Here is a 17,423-nt window from a genome sequence, read left to right as displayed (position 1 = left end):
CCACCTCGTCCTCTGTCATCCCCTTCTCCTTGTGCCCTCCATCTTTCCCAACATGAGGGTCTTTTCCAGGGAGTCTTCTCTTCTCATGAGGTGGGCAAAGTATTGGAGCCTCAGCTTCATGATCTGTCCTTCCAGTGAGCACTCAGGGCTGATTTCCTTACCTGTAATTAGTTTTACATCAGTTCAGCAGTCATGGAGAGAATCCCAGAAACTGTAGTCTGTTAAGGATGCTGAGAATTGTAGTTTGGCTATTCCTTTGAGATGGTAAATAGATTAGTTCTTGAATCCAGGTCACAGGCCCACCCTATTCATGCACAAAATATGCCCTTAGGGCAGGATTTGAAGGATTTGGAAGTGAAAGGGCTACTGGGAAAGGTTTCTCTTCTGCAGAGGAAATATTTAGAGTCATTAGGAGAACCAAGATGGCTTGGGGGCGGGGAGTGCTGTGTGTGTGTGAAAATAATGTGTCATTTCCTCAGGGGAACATTTCCTAAACTTTGAAGGGCTAGTATTGGTTTTCTGTGGAGTGTGTGCACCCTAACACCTGTGTGGAAAAGTTGCGGCAATGGGAACTTTTTTGTTTCGAGAAAAGGCAAGTGAGAAGTTACGTGATAGAATTGCGTGAAATTATGCAGCTTCATAAGTATATATTTAACGAAGATGAATAAATGAGCAAATTAAGTTAATTTAGTTATGCAGAAGATATTAAAAATAGATTTAGAGGGGCGCAGAAAGAGGGGAGGGAAGTCAAGCTTTGAAATGTCAAAATGATTGTAAAAAATAGTGAAATGTATAAACTTGAAAGGTATAAAAAAATTTATATATATATATATTTTAAGAAAGTGGCGAAAGAAGAGTTCTCCCTCTCTGGTCCCACCAAAACTCGCGGGCACCAGATGAAGGTAATGGCTGGAAGGTTCAGGTGAAAGTGCTTCTTCACAGGTAAACTGCGGAACTCCCTCCCACAGGAGGCAGGGATGGTCACCAACCATAGAATAGAATTGTAGAGTTGGAAGGGATCCTGAGGATCATCTAGTCCAACCCCCTGCAATGCAGGAATATGCAGCTGTCCCATATGGGGATCAAACCTACAACCTTGGTGTTATCAGCACCATCCCCTAACCAACTGAGCTATCCAGGTTGACTCTAAAAGAGGATTCGGTACTAGCCACGACAGCTAGGCTCTTCCTCAGCAGCTGGAGGCAGCAAAGCTCCCGAATAGCAGTTGCTGGGAACCGCAGGAGAGCAGAGCAACTGCAAGGCCTACAGAGCAACTCCCTGCAAGGCCTACAGAACGGGGGTGGCGAAAGGAACCCGGAAGGCGACGCCTTTTGTGAGTCTACCCACACGCCACGTCTATGGAAAACGGAGATAGCGAAAGCGGCCGGGAGAACGAATCAACCGTTAGCTCTATGGCCTCGGCGGCGCTCAGAGCGTCGCTTCCGGTGACGTCAGAGCCGCTTCCCAGAACGGCGGAGGAGGCGGGGCGGGAGAACGAATCAAGCTGTAGCTCTATGGCCTCGGCGGAGCTCAGAGCGTCGCTTCCGGTAACGTAGGAGCCGCTTCCTGTGTTGGCGTTTACGGAACGGGTTTGTTGTGGAAGTGGGAGGAGGGGGCTGGCGGTTGGCTGGACGTCCAGCAGGCCGTGCGGTTCGCCCCGTCAGCCGTCGCCCTCATGTTCGCGGGGCGGGAAAGTGAGGGCCAAAGCGGGGCGGCGGGGCTGCCGTAATTGCGGCCGTGCTGCGCGAAGGAGCGGCGGGTTGTGTGGGGCCTCCCGTAATTACCCCTCTAAAGCTCCCTCTGAAATTGCCCTTATTGCACGCCGTGAGATCCCCACCCCTCTGGCTTCTCCCTGGCAGCCGGTTCAAAACACCGCGCCGTCTTAACAACGGGCGCCTTGGGCTCAGGTGGGCGTTGCTGGGGCTGCCGCAGTCTTAGCCCCCGAGCCCAAGTCCTCTCCACAGAGATCTCCTGTGCTTCAGGTTGCAGGTGCGCTTCAGGTGCCTGCCTCAGTCCTAGAATTCCATAGCTGGAAGGGATCTGGGGGTCATCAAGCCCAATCCCCTTCTGCAATGCAGGGATCTCAACTAAAGTATCCCTGACAGATGGCCACCGCCAGCTCTGCTGCCCTGCCTCTTCCTCCTCTGCCTGCGCTGGAGTGGTGCAGTAGCTGAACGGGGTGAGCTGAAATAAAAGCCCTGTACTGTATCTTCTTTCTGTTCATTGTGCGGCATTCTCTCAGTTCACCGCTCCTACACAGCGCAACGTGAGAGCAATACCGGGCCTACTAGATTGGGCTGTTGTACAAGCACTTGAGATAAACGCCTATGAAGTGTTTTGGGAGAAGCGCTGCATAAACGGTGACCAGCTTGCCAGGAAGGAGGCTGCTGTCCCCTTGTTAACTAAAACAGGACCGTTTAAAAGTGTGTTTCTGGTGCGTTTTAGCTTTTGCTAGATGGTTCAGAGGCAATGGCCCACTATCTGGGCCCCACAGGGTGAATTTGATATCGCTGTACAAAAGGGGAAATCTCAAAAGCCGACATTTAAAGGGGTAAAAGATCTGGAACGAAATGGGTGGAGAGGGTGACCCTACTTTAATAGGGAGACAAGCGGGTACAAATGTATGGTTTACTCCAGTGTGGACAGGCCCAGAGTTTCGGTAAGCTAGAAAGTCTCTAATTCAGATCTTGCTTGAGATATAAATACCCTTGGGCAAGCCAGTGTTTTCTCAATCTCAGCACCTCATCTGCTGTATGGGGATAATTTATAATACTAATTTTCCTTAAAGGCTGTTGTAAGGGTTACTGGATAATACATGAGAAGTACTTCGAACACTTGGAAATATGCTGCATAAATGGGAAGTATTATTGCTTTCTAAATATATATTTTTTCCCTTTTGACCTTCGAAGGGAATACCAAAGTGTTAAATGCTAGACGACTCATTTGCAAGGTGCCTTGGTGTTAAGGAACTGGAAGAGATCAACAGCCATAGCTTAACTGTTCAACTGGGATGTTCAATCATGCCTCGGCCAGCTCCCAATGGATAAATATTTGCTGTCCAAAACCCGGCTCAAAGAGGAAAATACGCTTCCAGCTGAGGAGCTCCAAGCAACAGGGTAGGTAGTCTGGCATCGCCTGCCCTAAAGGGCTTTGAAGTACCCTGACAAATACTAAAACTGCTGTAGCTGAGAGTGGACACTTTTTAATTGGTTAGTCGAGAGCCACTGTGATGAAGTGAATAGGTTAGCTTTGAATCTGGGAGACAGATTCTGCCCTCCAGATGTTGGGCTGCTGTGTTTAGCATTAGCAGAATGTGTGCAAATTACACATAGCAGAGGAACACCTGTCATAGGTTCCAGGGATTGTACTAATTTTGCAGCAGCAGGAGAAAGTCCGGGGAACTTTGCTCTCCGTATGTTGCTGAACCACAAACTGTTGGGCTGTTAGCATCCAAAATGCATATGGAGAAGGTTAAGGTTTGAAAGGACTGTGGAACCCTGTGATGTCATACGCTCTGTGGCGTTTCTCTGTGGTATTTCAGTTGGTTTCATACACTCTGTGGTATTTCAGTTGGTTCAGTTATTAACAGTCTTGTGAGTCTTAATGGTTAGAGCAGCAGGTGTGTTGTGTTGTGCTGCTGTTTGCCTCAGAGTCAAAGTAAATGTTAGTCAATAACAGTCTATGTAAGATGTTCTAGCAACTAAATAAACTTCCACCTTCATTGTGTGTGTGTATGTACACACACACACACATATATGTGTGTGTGTGCAACTGCAAGTACGCTAAGTAAAAGTTATTTGGTCTTTAAACATGAGTATCTTGTGTGGTTTTTATAGGAGGAAAAAGAGAACTAAAGGGCTGTCTTCCACATACTCTGCAAATAGGGATTAGAGTCTTAATTCCCCACACAAACATCAGTCTCAGCAAACATGGCCAATGGCCAGGTATGATGGGAGTTATAGTTCAGCAGTGCATGAAGAAATTATCTTAACTCTTTAGATTGATGTATATACCCTGTAGAAGTGGCCTGAATTTGTAATGTAAAAGATGCTGCAAGTTTGTTTTGATGCTGTGTGGATGACTACTTGCAAGACTTAACATATGTTCATGTATTTGTCCTGGAAGACAACACTTAATGTTTGGTGGTTGCTTTCAGAATTTTCAGTAGAGTTTGTAAAAAGAACAAAACAAAGTTCAGCAACATCTGAAGGGCCACGGATTCCCCACGCCTGAGCTAAATAGAGGGTCTGTGATCAGGATGTGAAGGATATAGGGAAAACATTCCATATTGTTTTGGGTTGTATATGAGTTACTGTGTGCTTACACTATGCTCAATTATAAATATTTCACATGCCTGTGTACATGGTAGGTCACATGCCTTAGTATTTGAGAACAACTGTGTATTCTGTGTATGGTGCAAATATGGTGTTTTTATGAAAAGAACACAGTTGGGAGAAATTGAACTGTGCCACCACTCTGTCGTGGCCATATGCAGTGTTATTGTATGCTAGTGCAAGATCCCTTGCACTAGTGGATGGCATAGTTTAAAGATTGTGCAATGAAGGAATCAAACAGCTGTTGTGCTAGTGGAAGCTTGTTGCACAACAGCTGTGTCATCTGTTGGCGAGCAGTCTTTTGTAATATACTTGTTTTCCTTTGCACAGCAATGCTCCGCCAGCACAACAAGGATATCAATAAGTGACTTAGTGCTACGCTGGATACAGCCCTTGGTTCTGCCATCCATGCTTTCCCCCTCCTGCCTTTGAGGAGCCATGGCCACCACAAACCCTTTGGAGAACCTCCAGGTAGAAGCCAGCTGCTCTGTCTGCCTGGAGTACCTCAAGGACCCCGTGATCATTGACTGCGGCCACAATTTCTGCCGGGTGTGCATCACCCGCTGGTGGGAAGATCTGAACCGGGACTTCCCCTGCCCCGTCTGCCGTAAGACTTCGCGCCACCGCATTCTGAGGCCCAACCGGCAGCTGGGCAACATGGTGGAGATAGCCAAGCAGCTGCAGGTCACGAACAAGCGCAAGGTGCGGGATGAGAACTTGTGCGAGAAGCACAATGAAGTCCTCCGCCTCTTCTGCAAGGACGACCAGGAGGCCGTTTGCTTAGTGTGCGAGATCTCTCACGAACACCGCTCCCACACGGTGGTGACCCTGGACGATGCCTCCTTGGAGTATAAGGTAAAATGCGGATGGGACATGGCTGGAATCAAGTTTTTAAAAAAGACGGGAGAGGGCATGAAGACCAACATTTGAGTTTGTTCATAGTAATTGGTTTTAATATTTCTATTGTGTCTGTAAGTGACTTGGAGTCATTTCCATGAGCAATGCAATTAATGTATATAAATAACAACCAGAAACATCACCAGCCGTGTGAGGTATGCATTTGATGTGGGCAGATGCCTTTTTTGCCATCACAGTAGCACATAAACTTGCACAGACTGTTCTTAACCTGATTGAATAGGGAAGCCCAAGTGGGAACTGCAAGAAAATGCTGTCCTATACAGTGGTGCCCCACAAGACGAATGCCTCGCAAGACGAAAAACCCGCTAGACGAAAGGGTTTTCCGTTTCTCGATGCGCTTCGCAAGACGAATTTCCTTATGGGCTTGCTTTGCAAGACGAAAACGTCTTGCGATTTTTTTCGCTTTCCCCCCCTTTTTCTAAGCCGCTAAGCCGCCAATAGCCTTTTAGCCGCTAAGCCGCTAAGCCTTTAATAGCCGCTAAACCGCTAATAGCGCTAAGCCGCTAATAGGGTTGCTTCGCAAGACGAAAAAACCGCTAGACGAAGAGACTCGCGGAACGGATTATTTTCGTCTTGCGAGGCACCACTGTATTTTGATTTGCTTGTTTAATCATTAAAGTGCTCAGCCAGCCAGCCAGCCAGCCAGCCACGGCTTCCTCTAGGGAACTATAAGTAAGCCAATTCACTCTCCCGTTTTTTCCTTTTCAAAGTAATGCTCAGCTGGTTGCTAGTGACCACTGACTATGCTCTCAGTCTCCATAGGGTTGTCTGGGTGGGGGCTGCTGTTGTTGGCTCTTCTGCAAAACTCAGGGGTCCCCTGAGCATGCTGGTGCCTCTCTTTTGTTTCTTGGTGGCTTCCGTGTTAGTTGAATTTCTGTTAGGCACTGCAGTCAGAGGTGGACTTCGTTATCAGAGGGTCTCATGGAGGTGAGGAATGGAAAGCCTTAAAAATCAGGAGAAGGAGCTTGAAATTTGAAGTGAGAATTCAGTGCAGAGTTGAATGGAGAAAGGGAACACAATTGTTTGCGAGGGAAGGCTTAAATAATGAATAGGAAGGCTGGAAGAATAGCAAAATAAAGGCAGCGAATGACAGACACAATGTGGGTAGGTTGCTCTTATGTTTGGGAACAAGGTATGCAGCCTGCTCTAAGTGGAGTTATGCTGCTATGGGGTGGGCTACACCTAGATCCAGCTTTCTCACTTGAACCTCAAGTGTCCAAGGTGGTGCCTTTGTCCAGCTCTTGCTTACTTGCCAGGCTACAGTTGTTTCTGGGGAAGAATACTCTTTTTCACAGTTCCCCAAATTCCAGCAACCTCTCCCTTGCTTGCATTGCAGTAATCCCCCTGTACACGAGGCCGCCCTTGAAGATGTGAACACTTCAATTAGTGCAGAATGCATCTGGCCAAATGTTGACCAGTACGTGTTAGACTTGTGAGGTCAGTTGGCCCATAACCTGTTACACAGGGCTAACAGTCTGTTGTTGATACTACACCACACTTCAGCCAGTGAGATCAGCAGAACGTTAGAGACTTCCTGCTTTCTGCTTGACAGTATTCTCCAGAGTTCCCAGTTTAGAAAACTCCTTACCCACGCAGTTCAATCCAAAATAGAAAATGTTTAGACACAAGACGAGCATAAACAGTCTAGGTATGTTAACTTTAAGTTATGTTGGTACATCATGAACTATTCTGCAGTCATGCCTCATGTTACGGACGCTTCAGGTTACGTGTTTTTGGGTTGCAAACCGCGGGAAACCCGGAAGTACCGGAAAGGGTTACTTCTGGGTTTCGCCACTCGCGCTTGCACAGAAGCACTAAATTGCGCCTGCGCAGACACAGCGCTTTAGGATGCGAACACTGTGGGTTGTGGACGTGCCTCCGTCACGGATTACATCCGCAACCCGAGGTTCCACTGTACTATAACACAATCATCTGGGCTTATAAGTAAACCTTGTAAAGATCAAAGTATACAGGAATATGCACTAGCACTTTATCATGCTTGCTCACCATGCTATACAGACAACGTGTTAGAAACTGAGATATGAAAGCTAGGAGCTAAATGGCACCTTGAACCTAGGTTAGGTGCACTTTTTTATAACAAGAATTCAAAGCTGAAAATGAATGAACTGCGACTAAAATATTCATTTATTTTTCACATGATCTAGTCCTTCCCCTGCCCCCCCCCCAATACTCTTAAGAGGGTCTCTTCTCCAGTCTTCAGAGAGTACCTGGAAGTGGGGAGGCAGAAAAAGGTCCTCCTTTCCTTCCATTCTGCTGTTTTAATCTGAAATCTTAGGTGCGGTACTGTGCCCAGAGCTCAGAAACTGCTCACGCTAATGAAATTCCCTGTCGCAAAAAAGAGGCAGGAATAGGCCAGTGTATATGTAGATTGTCCCTGGATAAAGTGACTTTTCTTCTTTAAGTCCTCAAAGTTCTTAACCTAGCTCAATGTAGCCATTGGAACTAGCCAAATGTTTAACTGAGAATCAATCACAGTCAGTCCACCATATGAAAAATAAGATTTTAGAGCTGTTTAACTCCAAAATTGCAACTAGACATAGAGTCTTAGAGTTAGAAGGGACCCAATGGTCATCTAGTCCAACCCCCTGCAATGCCGGAATTTCAGCTAAAGCATCCTTGACTGATGGCCATCCAACCTCTGTTTAAAAACCTCCAAGGAAGAAGAGTCCACCACCTCTCGTGGGAGTTTGTTCCACTGCTGGACAGCTCTTACTGTCAGAATTTCCCCCCCCCCCCCGAATGTTTAGTCAGAATCTCTTTTCTTGCAACTTGAAGTCTTTGCTTTGAGTCCTACCCTCCAGAGCAAGAGAAAACTAGCATGCTCCTTCCTCCTCGTGACAGCCCTTAAGATATTTGAAGATGGCTATCGTATCTCCTCTCAGTCTCCACTTTTCCAGGCTAAACATACTCATACCTTCAAACGCTCCTCATAAGGTTTAGTTTCCAGACCCTTGATCATCTTGGTTGCCCTCCTCTGCACATGTTCCAGCTTGTCAAGATCCTTCTTAAATTGTGGTGCACAGAATTGGACACTCTATTCAATGTGTGGTCTGACCAAGGCAGAATAGAGTGACACTATGACTTCCCTCGATCTGGACACTAGACTTCTGTTGATGCAGCCTAGAATAGCGTTAGGTTTTGTTTTGTTTTTGCTGCTGCTGCATCATACTGTTGACTCTAAGTTTGTGGTCCATCAAGACCCCTAGAACCTTTGCACATGTACTGCTAGTATGCAAGGTGTCCCCCATCCTATATTTGTGCATCTGGTTCTCCCTGCCTAAGTGCAGAACCTTACATTTGTCCCTATTGAAATTCAATTGGTTGTTTTGCGCCCATTTCTCCAATCTGTTAAGGTCATTTTGAATTCTGATTCTGTCCTCTGTGGCATTAGCTACCCCTCCCAGTTTGGTGTCTGCAAATTTGATGAGCACCCCCTCAATTCCTTCATCCAGGTAATTTATAAAGACATTGAACAACAACAGGCTCAGGACAGAACCCTGTGGCACCCCACTTCTCAGTTTTTTCCAGGATGTCAAGGAACCATTAATGAGTACTCTTTGGGTTCAGTCAATCAACCAGCTACAAATCCACCTAACAGCTACCTCATTCCTGCCTGCTTGTTTCCTGCTTGGCAGGGGGTTGGACTCGATGGCCCTTGTGGTCTCTTCCAACTCTATGATTCTATGATTCAACCCACATTTTACCAGCTTCCTCACGAGAATATCACCGGGGGGGGGGGGGTCAAAAGCCTTACTGAAATCAAGATATATTATGTCCACAGCATTTTCCTGATCCACCAAGTTTGTAATTCCATCTGGCATGACTTATTTTTGAGAAACCCATGCTGGGTCTTAGTAATCACAGCATCCTTTTCTAAATGCTCATAGAATGACTGTTGAATTATCTGTTCTAGGCTCTTCCCTGGTATTGATGTCAGGGATAAGATCACAGGTTGGTAATTACCTGGGTCTTCCTTTCTCTGCTTTCTGAAGATGAGGTCATTCCATTCTGGAGACTGTAACCTTATTTATGGAGCTATTTGACACTTAGCTTATATATATATATATATGAGTTTCTAACACTGCTTGTGGGCGTCCTAGAGGTGTCTGTCTGTTTTTTGGCCGCTGCAGGAAGCAAGATGGGTGATTCTTATGCTCATGACTCGTACTCTTTAACTGCTTTTCCTGTGCTAGCTTCCAATTATGCCATCTCCTCTTTCAAGCAGGAAAAGCTGCAGAAATGCCTGGAGCCACTTGAACGAAAGCTGCATGAGATCGGCCAGTGCAGATCCCGGGAGGAGAAGAAGCCTGGGGAGCTCAAGGCAAGTGCTGCATGCTGTGGATTGTATCTCTTTCACTTGGAATTTTCTCCCAAAGCAAAGTGGAAACCCTGTGAGCCTTGCTTGAATTTCTACTAGTAGTGGGACGCAGGTGGCGCTGTGTGTTAAACCACTGAGCCTAGGACTTGCCGATCAGAAGGTCGGTGGTTTGAATCTCCGCGACGGGGTGAACTCCCGTTGCTCAGTCCCTACTTCTGCCAACCTAGCAGTTTGAAAGCACATCAAAGTGCAAGTAGATAAATAGGTATCGCTCTGGCAGGAAGGTAAACGGCGTTTCCGTGTGCTGCTCTGGTTCACCAGAAGGGGCTTAGTCATGCTGGCCACATGACCCGGAAGCTGTATGCCAGCTCCCTCGGCCAATAAAGTGAGATGAGCGCCACAACCCCAGAGTCGGCTATGACTGGACCTGATGGTCAGGGGTCCCTTTACCTTTACCTTACTACTAATAGTAGTAGTAACATTTTCTCTCACTGAGGCAACTCAAGGCGTCTTTATGAAAACAAAAAACAAACTTTCATTAATATCCAAGGGGTAAAGGAAAAACACACACATTAAAAACAACAGTACGTCACGTGTGCTTTAAAAGGCCAAAGGCATGGTTGAAGAGAAATGTTTTTGTGTTGCAATTAAAGATATGTAACAAAGGCACCAGGGAAACCTCCCTGGGAAGAGCATGCCACAAATAGGGAGCCACTACAGAAAAGGCCTGTTCTCATGTTGCCACCCTCCAGTTCCCTTGTGGAGGTGGCACACAGAGAAGGCTTTAGATTTCAGTTGCAGAGTCTAGCTCGATTTATATATGTGCTGCTGGCTCTTCTTGCCTAAGTGCAGAACCTTACATTTGCCCCTGTTGGAATTTATTTTGTTAGTTTTGGCCCAGCTCTCCAATCTGCTGAAAGTCAAATTGAATGCTGATTCTGTCTTCTGGGGCATGGGCTCCCCCTTCCAGTGTGGTGTCATCTGCAAATTTGATGAGCCTCCCCTCAATATAAAGAGCCCAGAACAGAACCCTGCGGCACCCTACTTGCCATTTTTTCCCAAGATGATGAGGAACCATTAATGAGTACTCTTCGGGTTCTGTCTGTCAACCAGCTACAAATCTACCTAAGTTACCTCGTTCAACCCACATTTTACCAGCTTCTCCACAAGAATATCACAGAATTCCCATGCTCCACCGAGCTTGTAACTGCTAACGAAAAAAGAAAGAAAACTTAATAGGAAATAACTTAATAAAAGCACTCGCTGTATAAAATAAAAGCTGGTACAGTCGTACCTTGGTTTTCGAACAGCTTAGTTCCCAAACCTTTTGGCTCCCAAACACCAAGTGACTGTTCTGGTTTGCAAACTTATTTTTGGAAGCCGAACGTCCAACAGGGCTTCCGCGACTTCCTGCAGCCAATCAGAAGCCGCGCTTTGGTTTTGGAAATTGAACGGACTTCCGGAGCGGATTCCATTCGACTTCCAAGGTATGACTGTCTGTGATATTTTCATTTGCTATGATACACCTGCACCAAGATTCCCTCAAAATAGTTAACTATCTCAAAGCTCTGTGCTACTTTTTGTTGCTGGTCGGTGGGCAGGAAATACCCTTCTGCCCCCACCATGGCAGAATCAGAATGGTATAAGAAAATACATTCTGTTAACTTTTATGTCAAAACGAACCAATTATAAAAAGGAACACAGTAGCACACCGGAAAATTGTAATGTACCAGAATTGCATACTTTAGGATAATGTGCTCTTTTTCCCCCTTCCTTATAGTCCTGACAGTTCTTTATGCTCCGTTGCTTTTAATTTCTTTTAGTTTTAGCTTCTCTGGAAATTGCTTTTGATGATGATGATGATAAAAAATGTTTTGCAAAACAACAACAACCCACAAAGCACCCTTCAAACAACTTTAAAAGTGCATTACTATTAGTAACAGCTAAGAAGCCACATCTGCAAGTGGGTGGGAGAACACGAGGATTTGTCTTAGTGATACAGGTGAAAATGTGTAGCCACATTTGTGTATGTAATGTTTGTGCTCCTATTATCCTCTTTGCAAAGCCTGGGATAGCCAACAATTGTACAAATATACCAAAGCATATTGAAACAATTAAAAAAATACAACAAAATTATGCCAACTTTACAGTGGCAGCAGCAAGCAATGTACTCTTTCAGCATTAGTACCTTTGGGAACCCCGAAGCAGCGCAGGAACGTTTCCCGGACCTTCCCCTGCTGGGTTTTGTCCCTCTCATTTGATACTCAGAAGTATACTGCCTCTGAACGAGGAGGTTTAGTTTGGCTAAAATGGCTGACAGACTTGGCCTAAATGAATTCATCTAGTTCTTTTTAATGTTGCATTAAGATGCCATAGTACTGCCCATAGTAGAGAATCACATTACAGTGGACCCTCTGGTTACATACCGCTCTGGATATATAACTTTTGGGTTGCGAACACGGCAAACCCGGAAGTGTATACTTCTATACACTTCGATTGTGTATATTGTGTATACCTCTATTGTGCTGTGCGCATGCGCAGAAGTGGCACCTCCAGTTACGAACTTTTCGGGGTAAGTACAGACCCCCGGAACGAATTAGATTGCCACACTTCATAGCCCACTTTTCCTCCAACTCTAGGTGGTACACAGTGGGATAACTCTCCTCTGTCCTCACAAAAAAATTGGTAACCTTCCAATTTCAAGAGCGTTAGCCAGCATTAGTCTGTTGGAGCACAAACCACAAAGATTCTTGTGACACTCTAAAGGTTGACACATTTATTATGATGCAAGCTTTCATAGACAGAATCCACCTCATCACATTATCATCATTCATCTGATGAAATGGACTTTGATCCACTAAATTGGTGCTCAGGGTGTCAAGGCTTTTTTGTTGTTGTTTCTATACAGTAAGTTGGGCTGAGAGGGAGACTGTCCCAAGGTGACCCAGTGAGAGTCGCAACTGAGCAAGTACTTGAATTTGGGTCTTCCTGGGTCACGTCCTTCTGTAATGTGTCGCACCACGGTTTTGTATCCTGAGCATCAACCTCATTGGATTGACCTCATTGAGCCCTACCTGAACCCTGTTTCCCATCTCCCTGCAGCGGAAGGTTGAGGACCGCCGCCAGCTCATCATCCGAGAGTTCGAGGAGATGCATTTGTTCCTGGAGGAGGAGCAAGAAGTGCTGATGCAACACCTGGAGGACGAGGAGAAGGAGATCTTGCAGAAACTAAAGGACAATGTGGCTGAGCTGTCTGAGCAGCGGGTCTCCCTCAACAGCCTCATCACGGAAATCGAGGAGAAGTGTCTGCAGTCAGGCATGGAGATGCTCAAGGTGGGGTGTGCCTGTCTCCTGCATCTGAACAAATGCTGCTTGGAACATCCCATTCTTCAGCAGCCCTTGAGTCTGCCTCCTTCCCTTACTTTTTTCTAGTAAGGAGTAGTAAACCACCAGTAAAGCTTAAGGCAGGCGGTAAATCAACAGTAGATTAAAAAAGACTTGAACTGTCTTTTGAAAGAGAGAACCTGCTTCCCCTTTTTTCCTGATGGAGCAGATAAAGCTCTAAACAGGACTTTCTTAGGAAGCAGTGATTGCATGTGATGGGTTCAAAGAACCTCCAGAGATCATTTGCCTCAACCAGTTTCTTAGGAATGCAGTGCTCTTGGCTTGGGACCACCATTGAATGGGGCTCATGTGGGGTTTTGGTTCCATCACTGATCGTGCAACTCAGAGGGATGAGAGGAGAACAAAGGGTGAATGAATTCTAGTCTTGCGCCAGGCCATTTCTGTTCCCCACTTCCTCCACCTCTCATCTAACATTTCCATAAGGGTCTGTGAACCCCAATTTCTATAGACCCTTTGGATGCGAATCTGTATGCCTCTTGTGGGAAGCAGGGCAAGATGCGTAGGGCTCTAGCTCTTTGTAGTCCTCATGCAAGCATGAAGTCCAGTGTAAGGTCATCAGAATTGGTTTGCTTTGTGAAGGCAGATCCTTGCATAGATATATATACATATAGCTGATATTTCAGGACATTGCAGTGGCAGACTGGAAGTTGATGTGGTTTGCACAAAAGGTCCAACAATCTTTTTGGTGCGTTTCGGTTTTTTTAAAACTTGCCTGTGCTTTTTTAAGCTAAAACAGCAGAATAATATGTGTTGCTTTAACCAAAGGTGGGATCTTCCTCATTTCACCAGTCTGCATAGATAGATTTTACTTAGCGGTTGGGCTCCTTAATGACTACACGACTCTTAACCATTTTTATTTCTTGTCCTTCTCATGCAGGATGTGAAGCACACCCTCGAAAGGTAAGGAGCAAATTCTTTGGTCATCACAACAGCCTCACTGCCTCTTTAACATGGGGTCCTATGAGGTGGTCCTTGTCCTAAACAGCTGTTGGACAAATATTTGTCTTGGTTTGACACATAAAATGCTCTTTTAAAGACTCCTGGTCTCCTTACCTCTTGAAGGAGCACTTCCAATGGATGCCTTTACTGTCTGAAAGGAGGTGGGCAGCTACTAAAAACAGGGCCTTCTCTATGGTGGTGCCATCCGCCTTCATATCTGCGGAAAGCTCTCCCCAGAGAGGTTTGCCTTGCAACCTACCTTACTGTTCTTTTGGCATCAGGTGTGGTTGACGGTATGAAAGGCCCCTGCTTTGCTGAAGCAAATACTTGCAAGGGCAAAGGCAAGGTGCTGGATCTAAAAGTGCCACTTCATTCCTAGTGGGAGTCCTTCCAAGAACAGATTGGCCTTTGAGCGAGGCCAAGACTAGTGGAAATGTGCCTAGAACAACGGGAGTTTCGAACACTGCCAGCAGGGTTTCCCAAAATTGGGTCTGCAGCTGTTTCTGGACTACAGTTCCCGTCATCCCTGACCACTGGTCCTGCTCCCTAGCGATGATGGGAGTTGCAGTCCACAAACAGCCGGAGACCCAAGTTTGGGGAAACCTGGTGAAAGCTAAATAAAACCTCCATGAAAATAAACAAGTTGCTCAATTATAGCCTGGGAGATGATTCATCCCCCCACCCCAGGGTTGGAGACTCTTTTATATATTTATTGTAAGTACCGTATTTTTCGCCCTATAGGATGCACTTTTCCCCCTCCAAAAATGAAGGGGAAATGTGTGTGCGTCCTATGGGGCAAATGCAGGCTTTCGCTGAAGCCTGGAGAGCGAGAGGGGTCGGTGCGCACCAACCCCTCTCGCTCTCCAGGCTTCGCGGACCTCTCCACAAGCAGCGGGAGCGCTCCCGCTGCTTGCGAAGAGTTGCCTGCATGCCGAAGCCTGCGCGCGCTGAGCTCAGCGCATCCAGGCTTCGCGGAGAGTTGCCTGCATGCCGAAGCCTGCGCGCGCTGAGATCAGCGCGTCCAGGCTTCGCGGATCTCTCCGCAAGCAGCAGGAGCCAGCGCTGGTCTCCCACGGCTTGCAGAGAGCTGCCTGTTTGGGGACTGGGGTCAGGGGAAGCTCGGGCCTCCCCCGCCCTAGCCCCGCGCCTGGGGGGGAAATATTTTTTTCCCTGTATTTCCCCCCAAAAAAACTAGGTGCGCCTATAGGGCGAAAAATACGGTATTTTTTTATAACTGCCTTTCAATCATATTCCCAGGGCAGTTTACAAAAAATAAAAAAACATATTAAACTAAGACGCACAAAGGTATGTAAAAAGCAGCATAAGAGAATCAGCAGAATTGAAAGTACTTGTGAATCTCAAGAATTTTTACTCGCTTATTTACGTTTGTACACTGATATCACACCTTCATTCCATCCCAGAAGCCAAGGCTGCAGACATGTCGGTTCTCATGTGGTCACTCATCCAGGCAGTGACCAGACCTTACAAGTATTTGAAGTCTGGCCTCACAATAGCCATGAAATGAAAGATGATTGGGGGATACATGGAAGCAATAGACAACTTCAGGGACAGTAAACCTGGGGCCCACCAATGTTCCTGGGGCCACAGCTTGCAGCATCCCTGACTCTTGTCCATCCTGGCTGGGGCTGCTAGGGGTTGGGAGCCTGGCAACGTCTGAAGGGACCACAGGTTCCCCAACCCTGGACTTGCCCTCACCCAACTTGCTCTTCTCTTTGTCTTGCAGATGTGAAGAGGTGCAGGCCCAGAAGCTGAACCTGGTCTCCATCGAGCTGGAAAAGAACTTCTGCAACTTCCCCAGGCAGTACTTTGTCCTGCGCAAAATCATCAAGAGGCTCACAGGTAAGCTGGTGTGGTGCCACATCCAGGCATTTTTCTTTTTGGTTGGTGTGGGGACTGGGAGAATTGGGCCTCTTCTCCATTGCTCATGGATCAGGGGGTTCATCCACAGTGCCAACAAAACTCTTTGAGTTTGGAATAGGTTCTGCGGATTAGCACCGTCCAAACAATTGAGCTTAATTCTGATCATTGCACACACAACACAACTCTGTAATGAACCGAGTGCAGGAGAGGTGTGCTAGAATTGTTGATAGTGGGAGAGGAACAGTATTAGCCTTCCCCAATCTGATGTGCTCCAGATGTTTTGCGACACACACACACACCCCACCAAGCACAGCCAGTTGTCAGCAGTAACAGGAATGATACAGTTGTACCTTGGATCCCAAACACCTTGTGAGTCGAATCTTTTGGCTCCCAACGCCACATACCCAGAAGTGAGTGTTCCGGTTTGCAAACGTTCTTTGGAACCCGAAAGTCCGACATGACTTCCATGGCTGCTGATTGGCTGCAGGAGCTTGTTGCAGGAGCTTCCTTCAGCCAATCGGAAGCCATGCCTTGGTTTCCGAACATTTAAGTTGAACGGATTCGGAGAAATCTCTAAATATGAGCATCCTGAGCCATTGAGGCCTGGCCACCGTCACAGCCGAGCCTGAACGAATGTCTCTCCCTTTTCCTGCAGGAGATTTGACCCTCGACCCCGAGACGGCCCATCCCAACTTAGTGCTCTCCGAGGACCGGAAGAGCGTCAAGTTTGTGGAGCAACGCCTGCGAGACCTGCCCGACAGCCCGCGGCGCTTCACCACCTACCCTTGTGTCCTGGCGACGGAGGGCTTCACTTCGGGCCGCCACTACTGGGAAGTGGAAGTGGGCGAAAAGACCCACTGGGCCCTAGGGGTCTGTAACGAATCTGTGAGCCGCAAAGGGGAGACGACCTCCCTGCCGGAGACTGGCTATTGGCGGGTGAGGCTCTTCAACGGGGACAAGTATGCGGCCACCACCACCCCCTTCACGCCCCTCAGTGTCGCCACCAAACCCAAGCGAGTGGGTGTCTTCCTGGACTACGAGGCCGGCAGGCTTTCCTTCTACAATGTGACGGACCGCTCCCACATCTACACTTTCATCGACACCTTCACGGAGAAGCTGTGGCCTTTTTTCTACCCAGGAATCCGTGCCGGACGCAAGAATGCTGCTCCCCTCATCATTCGGCCTCCCACGGACTGGGAGTGACAAGATGGCCGATTCTTCTCCCTCTGCCCCCCGCAACCTCGTTCTAGGATTAGCCCTCAAAGGTGGTTTTTAATTGAATGAATTTTGGGGGGGGGGGAATTATTAGAGCATAAAGGAAAGTAGATAATATCAAATATCTGTTTCCCACCCACCCCCCACTAAAATATTAATTTAAATATCTTATCAAATGTGTTGAGGGAGTTATTTAAGGCAGTTTCTCAGTGGAGAACCCAAGTTGCGTCATCCCCAGCCGGGAATGGCAGAAGGAAACGTGGAAAGGCTTTCAAAAACACCACTGAAGGGGGCGGGGACCGCGGGAACCCTACAGAAATCTTGGTATTTATCTTTTTGGCTTCACATTTTCTTGAAGGGATGTGACACTAATGAAGGGAATATTCCCACAA

The 17,423-nt window shown here is 46.9% G+C and overlaps 1 protein-coding gene across 4 annotated transcripts; it reads left to right on the top strand.

The window, feature by feature from the left end:
- The first annotated feature begins 1,528 nt into the window (after nt 1–1,528).
- Nucleotides 1,529–17,104, top strand: LOC310837696 (E3 ubiquitin-protein ligase TRIM39-like). 4 transcript variants are annotated; one of them, XM_083724688.1, is made up of 8 exons: nt 1,529–1,547; nt 2,910–3,116; nt 4,665–5,189; nt 9,496–9,594; nt 12,694–12,924; nt 13,874–13,896; nt 15,680–15,795; nt 16,472–17,104. In XM_083724688.1, the coding sequence occupies exons 3-8, from the start codon at nt 4,773–4,775 to the stop codon at nt 17,017–17,019; spliced, it is 1,434 nt and encodes a 477-aa protein (XP_083580814.1). In that variant the 5' UTR covers nt 1,529–1,547; nt 2,910–3,116; nt 4,665–4,772; the 3' UTR covers nt 17,020–17,104. The 4 variants fall into 4 exon arrangements, with proteins under 4 accessions (XP_083580814.1, XP_083580813.1, XP_083580815.1 ...); XM_083724687.1 differs by lacking the exon at nt 1,529–1,547 and adding an exon at nt 1,566–1,989; XM_083724689.1 differs by lacking the exon at nt 1,529–1,547 and adding an exon at nt 1,572–1,589.
- The last annotated feature ends 319 nt before the right edge of the window (nt 17,105–17,423 follow it).

This window comes from Podarcis gaigeae, assembly GCF_964106915.1.
Source record: "Podarcis gaigeae genome assembly, chromosome: 2".
Taxonomy (NCBI): domain Eukaryota; kingdom Metazoa; phylum Chordata; class Lepidosauria; order Squamata; family Lacertidae; genus Podarcis; species Podarcis gaigeae.
This window is presented reverse-complemented; position numbering and strand designations above follow the sequence as displayed.

Coding starts and splice junctions, on each gene's coding strand:
- LOC310837696 (XM_083724688.1), top strand. CDS start 4,773: ATGGCCACCACAAACCCTTTGGAGAACCTCCAGGTAGAAGCCAGCTGC. Junction 9,595..12,693: donor AGAAGCCTGGGGAGCTCAAG/GCAAGTGCTGCA, acceptor ATCTCCCTGCAG/CGGAAGGTTGAGGACCGCCG. Junction 13,897..15,679: donor GTGAAGCACACCCTCGAAAG/GTAAGGAGCAAA, acceptor TTTGTCTTGCAG/ATGTGAAGAGGTGCAGGCCC.